General features: G+C 43.3%; 1 protein-coding gene across 3 annotated transcripts in view; it reads right to left on the reverse strand.

Annotated features, from left to right (window-relative positions):
• Nucleotides 1-12423, reverse strand: part of PIK3AP1 (phosphoinositide-3-kinase adaptor protein 1) — a 118957-nt gene that overhangs the window by 50285 nt on the left and 56249 nt on the right. For all 3 annotated transcript variants that reach the window (XM_038578387.1, XM_038578386.1, XM_038578388.1), the window contains 5 exons: nt 8804-8940; nt 5431-5575; nt 3624-3766; nt 3169-3301; nt 443-639 (listed from right to left, as the gene is read on the reverse strand). In XM_038578387.1, the coding sequence (XP_038434315.1) occupies nt 443-639; nt 3169-3301; nt 3624-3766; nt 5431-5575; nt 8804-8940 (755 nt within the window). The remainder of the gene's footprint in view (nt 1-442; nt 640-3168; nt 3302-3623; nt 3767-5430; nt 5576-8803; nt 8941-12423) is intronic.

The following is a 12423-nucleotide window of genomic DNA, read 5'->3' on the forward strand; positions in this document are numbered from 1 at the left end:
TGGCAGCTGGGAGCATCCCACCAAAGTACCTTGGAGATGGTATTCGGGTGGGGAAGAGGGACCCACATCAACGTTCAGCAGATTTACTCTTTATTCTTTCAGGGTGGACCTCAGTGCTTTATATACATTATTTCCTTTTATCCTGAAAACAATCTTATGAGCAGAACTAGCATTACCTTCCTTCTGTACATCAGGAAACTAAAAGAGAGCAGGTACCTGATTTGTCCAAAGTCACATGGCTGACAAGTTTTGGCACAGGAATGTGGACCCATGTGACTCCAGGGCTCAATTCTTAAGCCCACACATACTTGCCCTGCCAGAGATGAGGCACATGAGCACATGCTAGATAGAGATGAAATCCAACCATGTCTCTAGTGAAAAGGTAGCCCTAGGACCACATAGTACATTTCTATTCCTAGGGCCTCTCCCACCTTGACCTTACCACATACTCATCGATGAACTGCCGCAGGTCCCTGAAGCCATGTTTCTCAGCAATTGTGTTGGGATAGTGGCCATGCTTGTTGGCCACACTATATGCCTGCAGGGCTCCTGGGCAGGTGAGCAACAAGGCAGTGAGGTTCTTCAGTCCGTATTTCGCAGCAAAATGCAACAGGGTGGGCAACTCTTCATTCCTTTGATCTGAAAAAGTGTTAAGGAAAACAATGGACAAATAAAAATGAAGGCACAGGCACCCTTGTTCATGGAGACAAAGCTGGCAAGCCTACCACGGCAGCCAGCAGGCACTCGATTATTACTTCTTGGTTGACTGACCTAATATCTGACAGCTTCCTTTGAGGCACAACTGAAGATTATGCCCTCAGATGACAGAAGAAATGATATGCTCATTAATTAGCAAATCTAATAATTAATATCCCACTTTCTTTCTCTAAAAGTATCAAAGAGAGGATCCCTGGGTGGCTCAGAGGTTGAGTGCCTGCCTTCAGCCCAGGGTGTGATCCTGGAGTCTGGGGATTGAGTCCCACTTCAGCCTCCCTGCATGGAGCCTGCTTCTCCCTCTGCCTGTGTCTCTGTGTCTCTCATGAATAAATAAATCTTTAAAAAAGAATAAATAAATAAAAGTATCAAAGAATCCTGAAAAATACTAATTCAAAATATGCTGATTTTCTGAAGGCTTAAGTAGCAGCCACAAAGTATAACAGGAGTCATGTTTTGACCTTCTCTGCATATTTCGTAACACTTTAAAACAATTGCTTTGTGCTGATTAAAAAAAAAGAAGTCCATCTTCTTAGCTCTTATTCCAAATTTCAAAAAGTATGCCAAATAATCCTAGGTATGTTAATTAGCCTTTCTGTGGCCCTCAGTTTTGAACTAGAAGATATTTCCAAACTATCTCAAAAGGGCTGGGAGGATTAATAAGATGGTATTCAGTGAGTTCTTTGTTTAAGGTTTTGAATGTTGGTATTAATACACCTGAACTGCAGCATGTCTATTAACCCTCTAATTCATGGGAAACAAAGTGTTCCCATGGCTTAGGGTCCCTGGATCCCTGTAACCCTACTACTAATATCTGGATACAGCAAGCCTATCAAGAAAATAGACATGTATGTGTTATAGAGTTGGGGACAAATCTTTCTTTTGTTTGTTTTCATAAAAATTGATTTCTAAACTCAACAGCGATAGAGACATATACTTTTACGTACACACACATATACACATACAGATTTTTTTTTTAAGATTTTATTTATTCATGAGAGACACAGAGCGAGAGAGAGAGAGAGAGAGAGGCAGAGACACAGGCAGAGGGAGAAGCAGGCTCCATGCAGGGAGCCCGACGTGGGACTCAATCCCAGGTCTCCAGGATCACAACCTGGGCCAAAGGTGGCGCTAAACCACTGAGCCACCCGGCTGCCCCCACCCCCCACCTTTTTTTAATAAAACAAACCAAGCTTCCTATTCATCTGGGGATTAAGGGTCTGAAAAAGTCCCTAGGACCCCACATTGGCAGGCTATGAGATACTCCTTCCTGGGCCCCAAATTTAAGAACAGAGAATACTAACACTGCTGAAAGTAATGCAAGAACATTCCACAGTAGAAAAATGGGGAGAGGTAACAAGAGAATGCCCCCGGGAGAAAGACTTGAGAGTAATATAACCCCATCCTTCTGGATCTCTTGGCTATGAAAGGATGGGACATAGGCAGAGGGCAACCTGGTTTCATGCAATGTGAAGGAGGTGTCCACAAAAGCACCCTAACAGGCATTCTGTCCAGCCCACCAGGCACCATCCTCACAGAAGACGTTATCCCAGCTCTCAGCATGTCACATGTACACACAAGACTACTTGTCCCTCATTGAACAAATGTTCAATTAGCCTACATTTAGCCACCTGAGCTGGTAGTCTAGCAGAGCAGACAGACAAGCTGAGGAGAACTAGCACAGAGGGCACCTGGCATGCTAGAGGAGCCCACAGCACGTAGACAGAACCTAGAACCTACCAGAGGTTCAGAAAGGTCTTCCTGAGGAAGTGCTACCTAAGCCACTGTAGGGAGGTGGAGAGCAGTTAGCCAGGTGCATAGCAACCAAGAAGGACAGGAGGAAACTGCATTCCCATGAGTTCAGGTAGCAAGAGGCAGGCAGAATTTTCATCAGGTGAAAGAAGTTAATACTTCCTGTAGAGCAGAGCCCAGGGATAGAGGAGAGAGAGAGAGAGATGAGGGCAGAAATCCAGCAGAAACCCCTTGGGAAGGGCTTAGACACATGTTATGAGTTTGGACTTTATCTAGAAGGCAAATGGGAACCACAAAGGATGTTTATGTTTAGCACAGGGTCAGGGTCGAGGTATGCAGATTTCCAACTGAGAAGACTCTCTAGCTAGCCAGGAAGGAATTGTTCTCCAAGAATAAGCTACAGGGAAGGAATGAGCAAAGTACAAACACAGGGTGACTGGACACTGAAGCCAACAAACTACAATCAACCCATGGCTGCTTTCCTGCACTTTGGCTTTTTTTTTTTTTTTTTAAGATTTTATTTATTTATTCATGAGAGACACAGAGAGAGGCAGAGCATAGGCAGAGGGAGAAGCAAGCTCCCTGTGGGGAGCCTGATGCTGGGACTCTATCCCCAGACCCCGGAATCATGACCTGAGCCAAAGGCAGATGCTCAACCACTCAGCCACCCAGGTGCCCCCTGAGCTTTGACTTTTGACTTACTTGTCATCATATCCTCTTCTTCCAGCTGGTTAATTCCAAAGAGGTGTAGTCCACTCGCGGGGATGTTGTTCTTCAGAGACTCCGTCAGCAGTTTATCGAGGGTCTCTGTGTTGTAGGGCACAATTTTAAAGGCCTAAATACAAAAGTGAAGAATTTTTAATCCAGCAGATTCAAGGCTGAAAAACCATGAGCAGAAACTACATGTCCAGGGATCCCTGGGTGGCGCAGCGGTTTGGCGCCTGCCTTTGGCCCAGGGCAGGCGCAATCCTGGAGACCCGGGATCGAATCCCACGTCGGGCTCCCGGTGCATGGAGCCTGCTTCTCCCTCTGCCTATGTCTCTGCCTCTCTCTCTCTCTCTCTCTCTGTGACTATCATAAATAAATAAAAATTAAAAAAAAAAAAAAAAGAGAAACTACATGTCCAGAAAATTGAGCTTTCCTTTCACCAACCCTACCTGACACATGAACTCCACAGGATTGGCAGCATTGGACAATAAATTCCCAATTTCTTCCATGTCAGTATAATAGCTGATAACAGTTTCACACACCACTAAATCCCCGGAATAGATCTTCAAGGAAACATTCCCAGATGAAAAGCCTAAACAGAAGAAAAAAAAAATACCATGAATGTGCCCAGGAAAAACAAGGGTCCAGGAGAAAGTGTTCATGGATTCACCTTAACGGTTAAGAAATTAACCAGGGGATGGAAGGAAGATTTGGGAGGTAGGTAAGGGATAGAGAAGTGAGGGGAAGGGTAAAAGTGACAAGTGAGCCAACTAGCACAGGAGAGGCCTCTGAGTCTGAGGAATTGTCCTCACCAGGTCCACAATTTAATATTTGGAAGATTTTCATCAGTTTTGTTCGCTAGAGTAGGCCCAGGACCATGATAAACAGGAAGAAGAGTTGAGTTTAAAGCACAAAGGTCAGCAGTTGCCACAAGGTGGGGAAAGATCCTGGCAGGTGGAACACAGTGCTTCCACAACATGGGACTTGGGAGAATTGATTCACTGGCTCTGTTGCTGTCATTATTATGTGCTCTTTCTCTTTTCTACCACAGGAAGGGGTTTTGAGGGGGAAAGAAAAAATTAAAAATACACCAACCACAAAGATTCGATTCACAAAAGAGGAAATGCAACAGTAGAGAACATGGAAAAATATTCAGCCTTGCTAGTAATCAAAGAAATGCAAATTAAAACAATGGGCTACTCTTTAAAAAGACATCAAATTAGCAAAGATAACTTTAAATGACAATGCCTAGAGTTGGTAATGACACAGCAAACTTGATAGGAGTAATATTTCAGGAAGCAAGTAAGCCTTGCTTATTTTCCAGGATCCTTAAAAATGCCTATCGTTTCAGGGATTCCATCTTGAAGAAATGCTCCTAAATACATGCATGCATAAAGATGCTTGATATATTATAACTTAAAATAAGACAGTAAGAAATCAAAATCATATAAATATGTAACAATGAGATGAAAAATTAAAAGATGATACTTCTTTTCAATGGAATATAATGCAGCTTTAAACAATATGATTTATAGAAGATACAAGTCCAACACAAGGAACTGGTTTTATAAATTATGATACAATGGATTACCTTGCAACCATTAAGCATTATGTTGTAAAAGAATATTTATTAACATGGGAAAATACTCATAGGTATCTTCTAGATAATGAAAGTGGCCTATAAGACTATACAAAGCTATGTACATAGATGCAAAAAAATACAGAAATCACTGATTTCCTTTGAGGCATATGGGCAATTTTCTATTCACTTTTCTTTACCTTGGCTGTATTCTTCAACTTTTCAGTATTAAGCACATATACTTTTATAACAGAAAAAAATATGTTATAAAATGGAAAGTTACAAAGTCCATGGGGTAAAGGGACTCTGAGAGAATAAATATAAGATTATATCAAGAAAAACAGAATATTGAGAACTCTGTTTTTAAAATTGTGAACAAAGGCCAAAAGACAGAGTAGTAGCCTGGTGACTCTATTTCTACTTTCCTCTAATTTCAAAAAATTTTAATATGTTAATTTCATAAGGATAAAAATTTTACTATATCCATTTTTTCCCCACCACACATGTATGTTTCTGCAACTTCCTTTTCCCTTAAATAGAACATGACAACCAAATCCAAATCTTGGCTGTCACTTTTCTCAGTTGCTGAATAAAGACAGGACAAGTAAAAGAAAGCAAGACTGGGCCTCTTTCTAAACCGGATTGCCTGATTTCTGGAGGTAAATGGGGCTACTCACTGGGGGCCTTCACGGAAACGGTGTATTCATTCTCCAGCTTGGCTTCCACCCTTACTGAGGGAGAATCCTCAGGAGAAAATTCTGCTTCTGTTGACACCCTCTCATCCAATTTACATCTCACGATGACGTAGACTGTGGTTTCCGCCTAGAATGGGAAAGCAGTAAGTGTCCCCTCTCCCTCCTGGGTGCCCTATCAGGGTGCTGGGTGGAGGGTCTCCCGGCTCCCTGAGCCCCAGCTCTATCTAGTGAAGCTATCCAGAGAAGGGTGGGGTTTGCTGTCCAACACTGGGCACAACTGCCATGGGTCCCAAAGAAACAAGTTACAAAGACCAAGAGTGAACATTTACAAACCTGTATAGCAATTTGAAGGAAGCAATTTTATGTCTGTTGAATCTAATATAATAATTTAAAATCCTTGGGCTTGTATTTCATATACCTTTTTAATTTCATTTTTATAGCATTTCTTTTTTATTGCATTCGATTAAAGCATTGGTCCATGACATATTGGAAAATTTGAGAAACAAAATAAAAGAGGTCTTCATAGATGGTTTGAGAAGCACTATTCTGACAGTAGCCTGGCTACTCAACATGAAGTCAACGGACAGCACTGGGAGCTGATTTGAAATGCAAAATCTCAGGCCCCGCCTGGACCCACTGCACCATCAGTCTTTATTTTACCAAGACCCCCAGGTGACTCACATGCACCTTACCATGTGGGAGGAACCAGCCTAGAGAGGCTGACTCGGGTTCTGCTTCCCATGCTGTTTTAGAATGGGCAAAATACCTTATTGGAGGACTGATTTTGCCCAGGCATGAATAATCTGAATAGCTATTTCACCTGGCTTTAAGATTTTTTGCCAGGTCTGCCACATACAATTATCTTATTTTATTGTGCTGGTTAAGTAGAAGATGAGCCTCTTAAGACTTGAACAGGTAATGACAGGTTGTCCAAAGAGCAGCCCTTCTGGTCAGTGCTAATCCCCAAATGTTCATCCTATAATTCTTTTATAAAGACCTCATAGTAGGCCTTCACGACAAGGGCCACCATTTCACAACAGGTGAGGAAGATGTTAAATGTGAATGTGTATTTGGCTGACCTGACTCCGGCTGCAGGCCCGGGCCTGTCGCACCTGCTCCTTCTCACAGGCAGCATGGGGAGTCAGAGAGAATGAATGTGTCCTCTCTATTGACAATAGGACCCAACCCCAGTCTGGCTGCCCCAGGATCCAGAGACCTAGAGAAGGCCACAGGGAGAATCTGGAAGCCAGGACAGGAGAAAGAATGAAAGTCTGGAGAATCAGAAAGGCAATGTTTAGAGTACTATTCTTCGTTTCCAAATGCCCCTACCCACCGGTGCCCACCAGTCTGGTCTTAGGATGAGAGGAATGTGGGGAAGACAGGAAGGCATATGGAGAGACTGGAAACTAAAATGCCCACAAAGGCCTAACCAATGAAGAGAGGGCATGAAGTGGGCTGAAAATAAGAACAGGGAGTGATGGGAGCAATGAACTAGGGAATTCATGTCCCATCTAATGGGTTGCTAGGCCCAGCCACTCACCTCAGGCCTGGTATTATCAGATTCTGATTCAAGGGAAACTGGGATGGGACCCCTGGGTGGTTCAGCGGCTTAGTGCCTGCCTTCAGCCCAGGGCATGATCCTGGAGTCCTGGGATCAAGTCCCACATCAGGCTCCCTGCATGGAGCCTACTTCTCCCTCTGCCTGTGTCTCTGCCTCTGTGTGTGTGTGTGTGTGTGTGTGTGTCTGTGTCTGTGTCTCTCATGAATAAATAAACACAATCTTTAAAAAAAACAAAAACAAAAACGAAGATGGGAATAGATTTTCATGCCTAATTTTTAAAACACTGTACAATCTAAACCAACCATATCTATGAGCTCGATCTATCCCAAAGCAGCTGTCTGCAATCCCCATGGAGGGAGTCCTTGCCCAATGCCTTGTGGCCTCAGGCTGCATGTGAAACCACGCACAGGTGCAAGGTACTAGTACTTCCCATTGCCAAGGCTCCCATACCCCTTGTCTCACAGACACCATAGGGGCAAACAGCATAGGGCTTGTATCCACAGGGAAGGGTTTTGCTGTTCTGAACTAATATCACACATTTTTTTTCATCAGGAAAGGAAAGATAATGAAAATCTACCAATTCTATGGTAGGATTTAAATGATGGTGGCCCATCAATTGGGCCATCACATTCAAGTCACCTGTTAACATAGGTCTCATCCTGAAAATGTTAGTCACATTATGCTTTGGCTTTTAACTTTAAAATTATCTAAAATTGGGATCCCTGGGTGGCGCAGCGGTTTGGCGCCTGCCTTTGGCCCAGGGCGCGATCCTGGAGACCCGGGATCGATTCCCACGTCGGGCTCCTGGTGCATGGAGCCTGCTTCTCTCTGCCTGTGTCTCTGCCTCTCTTTCTCTCTCTGTGACTATCATAAATAAATAAAAATTAAAAAAAAAATATTTAAAATTATCTAAAATTAACAACCAATATTGGTGAGTTTCAGCCAGCAAACTTCAAGGCATTCATTTGAGGTACAGCAGTGGTCAACTGATGGAGAAGCAAGCTCTCAAAATGCCCCTCTATCTACTTCCTCTCAGCACTAGGCTGGCAGGAACAGACCCAGGCCTCTACCTCCAGGGTTGGTAATGCTCATGTTTGCCACATGCTCTGTTTCTGATCTATGAACTTAAAATCTTAGATAGGGGGCACCTGGGTGGCTCAGTTGGTTAAGCATATGCCTTAAGCTCAGGTCATAATCTCAGGGTCCTGGAATCAAGCCCCATGTTGGGCTCTCCACTCAGTAAGAGGTCTGCTTTTCCCTCTCCATCTGCCCCTCCTACCCTACCCGTGTTCTCACTCACTCTACTCTCTCTCTTTCTCTCTCTCTCTCATAAATAAATTAATAATCTTTAAAAAACAAAGATGGGGATTCCTGGGTGGTGCAGCGGTTTGGCGCCTGCCTTTGGCCCAGGGCGCGATCCTGGAGACCCGGGATTGGGTCCCACGTCAGGCTCCAGGTGCATGGAGCCTGCTTCTCCCTCTGCCTATGTCTCTGCCTCTCTCTCTCCCTCTATATGACTATCATAAATAAATTTAAAAAAATAAAAATAAAAAATAAAAAAATAAAAAACAAAGATGAAGTCTTAAATGGATGACACATACTTTCCTGAGCTCGCTTCTCTCTTACCTAAAGGAGTGAGGTGTGCTCAAGGCTCAGGTACTGGGATTCCCAGAGCAGCTAATCGACAATGAAATCCCCAAGGGAAGGCTGAGATTACACCCCTTTACTGCAACAAATGCATCCATTGAAAAGGCCGTGTTCTGACACTGATCCACCAGCCCCAGGAGTGCCTACCCCACAGCGAATGCGGTCTGGCTGCACCACCATCAGGTTCCCAGGTGAAGTCTGCAGTGGCAGGCTCTGCTGCTTCAAGCAGGAAGGGGCCTTCTCGTCCTCGGTCTCTGTGTCAGTGACTGAGTCACAGCCAGAATCTATGGGACAAAGGACATCACTGAATAAAAACACAAGGAAGGAGAACTGATGGGCATGTTCCACCCCATGAAAGCCCCAAACATTACCAAATAGGAAATGGCTCTGAATGTCAAATAAATAGAAGCTGAAGAGAGTGACTCAGGAAATCATGAAAGACGACCTGCCGGGAAAAAGTCAATTACCCGGTAGGCAGCAAGGGTAGGATGCCAACAAGAGGACTGTGGAGAAGAAGAACAAAAAGTCTGAGACAGGATGTTGCCCAAGGCTGGGAAGTCTACTCTTAACCAGTAGATTTCTGGAAGATTTGCCTCCAGACTTCCTGCACTGCTGGCTTTGGTGGCTGCGAGGAAAGGAGGCCCCCTCTCCTCAGGTGGGGTCAAGCATGGGCTGTCCACTTAATGGTCATCTTTTGAACACCAAGTAAGACCTGTGCTGTCCAGGAAGCCATTAATCCTCAGGGTCATGGCTATCCAATGGAAACACTCTGGAACAACAATGAAAAGCAATCATTTCCCACAAATCTTGGATCAATATAACTAGGTCACAGATTGGTACCATAGCTAATACCTATACTGTGCACAGGCTCAGAGCAGGTGAGGAGGAGTGTGCAAATGTGTGGGGCATGGCATGGAATGAGATGATGCTGAGATGGTGTAAGTAGAACCTACCAGACCTCTAAGGCAGAGGCTCTTAACTAGGGCCCATCAATTGATACCCTGTGCAAGATTCTGTCTGTGTGTTTGTGTGTGTGTATGTGTGCATACTTGCCTATACTTCTCTAGAGATAGTCCAAAGCTTTCATCAGATCCTCAAAGAGGAACAAAATGGCTAAGAATGGTTAAGAGATGGAAGGTTCATCCAGTTCCTTTCTTGGGCTTGCTCTTCTTTACTCCTAAACCACTTACAGAGCCAGGCAAACATGTCAGGCACTTGACATGAAAATTAATGAGACATCAATCCTGACTTTGGAGAGCCCACAATCTAAAAGGGCAAGTCCCGTAAGAGATAAGACTTATCTTGGCTCATTCCTGCAGGCTGGCCTCCTGGGGAAGGAGGTGGCCTCTGGCAGAGCTCAGAACAGTAAGCCCTAGTAGAATGCTGGGGTGGTGCGTTGAGCCACTGATGTATTCCACAGAGAGCTGCACCCATAGGCTTGGCCATTAGACCTCAGGTCACACCAGGGGAACAGGCTGTGCTCCCATGACCATGAAGGCTGAGGTTGGGGAGCTGGTCTAAGGGGCAAGGCACCATCACGTCCTACTGCTGTAGCTGTGAGGCAAGGACCTCCAGGATCTGCTCAGGCTGGGGAAAGGGCTGAGGATTCCCAGATATGCAGCTTAAAAACTCTGCAGCCTCAGACAGTGGTCTTATCCTATAGCCTATGTCTGCACTGCCAGATGCCTCTGCACAGCCCCCAGACTGTGATGGGCAATGAGGCATACTCCTATTGTTCTTCCCCCCTCTGGGATTTCCCCCAAGACTCACTATTCCACAAGGCCTGGCAGAGGCAGCCAGGTCTCTGATCCTGCTTGCACAATAGGAATCCCAGCAGAATTTAGTGTTAAGAGACAAGGCAAAGTGTCCTGGAAGTTCCAAGGAGGGTTGATACTGGTTTTCACTAGCCATCAGAGGCATCAATCTCCTATTGCTCTCCTTTCCTTTCCAATCCTAACTCCTTTAACAATGCCAGTTATCCCCCTCAAAGGCTAAGTGCAATAGCCTCCCTGGCTCCCTGCTCTCCAGCCACATCAATGGAGGCTGTCACTTTCTCTGCTGGATCTGTCCTTCCCTGCTACCTTCTCTTCTTGATGGATTACTTCTATAACAGTCAGGATGGTTACCTCTACAGACAGAGCCGTACACACCACACACTCCCACCCACCAAGGGAGCCTGTTTAGGAAAGAGCCAAAAAGATCAGGGATAATTAATATTTTTTCTTCTGAACAATTATATAGTATCGTATCAAGCTTTAATATTTTATTATTTGATGCCTAGACTATCCCATTTTTTCCATTTCTGAGATTCTTCCTGAATAAGAAAAAAACCTCATTGACTTAAACACCTAATCAGTTACTTAAAACTGCAAGAACTTCCCCAGAATTCCTCCAGATTTGTTTAGACACTACCCTGAGCAGCCCAGTGCCAGGCACCAACTTTTGCCAATTCCTTGTTCTAAGTGATTTTACAGGTATAAGCTCCTTGGGACAGACCCAATGTATAGTCTACCATTGCTTCAAAAAAGAAAAACTCTTCATTTCTCCCAAATTACGAATCTGTTATTAGTCAGCTGGCCAAAGAGTCAAAGCTCTAGTAAATATATTAAGGAAAGAACAGAGAAAATATAAGTAAGCCATTGAGAAAGACAGGATAATGACAGATATGGAAAAGAATTTTAGAAACATACTGATGTGAAAACTCTACACAAAGAATTTTTTAAATTTCAACACAATTTTTACAGAAAAATATTAATTACCATAATTGTCTCAGAACAAGTAGAAAATCTGACAAAATCAATACTTATGGGAAAAAATTCCTTTAGTTTTCAAATAAAATTCAGAGTACAAGTCATATACCCCTCTTCTTGCATTGAATTTTAAATTACAGTTACAACAATGTTCTTTATAATATCCAATTTTCCTATCTAGGAAAATTCCATTTATATAGGTTTATGCCTCTTACCAAAATTTAAGAAACAATAAAGTGTAGTCCTGTTTTGTATTACATTTATAAAAAATTAAACAGCAATTAAATACAATGGATAACCCCAAAATCAAGCTTCATTCTCATAAAAACTTAATATGTCATCAAGAAAACATTAAAAATCGGTATAGAATAAACAAAATGGTTGGCAAGAAGAATGGCTCAGCAGATGGGGCGGAAATTTTAGCTATTTGGGGTAGGGGTGATGGGACAGAGGGACTATTTAGATGCTTCCTAAATCTCATATACCCCCAAATAAAGTTTTGATGAATTATAGACTGAAGTGAAAAATAAAACAGATTTTAAAAATCAAAAAGATGAGGGGCATCTGGGTGGCTCAGTCAGTCAAGCAGCTGCCTTTGACTCAGGTCATGATCCCAGGGTCCTAGGATCAAGCCCCACATCGGGCTCCCTGCTCAGCGGGGAATCTGCTTCTCCCTCTCCCTCTGTTACTTCTCCTGCTTGTGCTTTCTCTCTCTCTCTCTCTCTCTCTCTCTCAAATAAATAAAATCTTTTTAAAAAAATTAAAAAGATGGAAATATGGGTGAAAATTTTATCATTGGTTTGGGAAAAGCTTGTTCATCTTAAACAACTAAAGAAATATAATCTAGACAAGCAATAGAGTTGGTATGAATTTAAAACTTTAGTAAACAAAGTTTGAAAAATCTAAAATCTAAATTATATTGCTTTGGTGGCATAGTCATATTGGCCAAGGGTAGAAACAACCCAAATGTCCCTCAACTGATGAATGGATAGACAAAACATGGTATATTATTCAGTC

This window comes from Canis lupus, chromosome 28 (genome assembly GCF_011100685.1).
Source record: "Canis lupus familiaris isolate Mischka breed German Shepherd chromosome 28, alternate assembly UU_Cfam_GSD_1.0, whole genome shotgun sequence".
Lineage (NCBI taxonomy): Eukaryota > Metazoa > Chordata > Mammalia > Carnivora > Canidae > Canis > Canis lupus.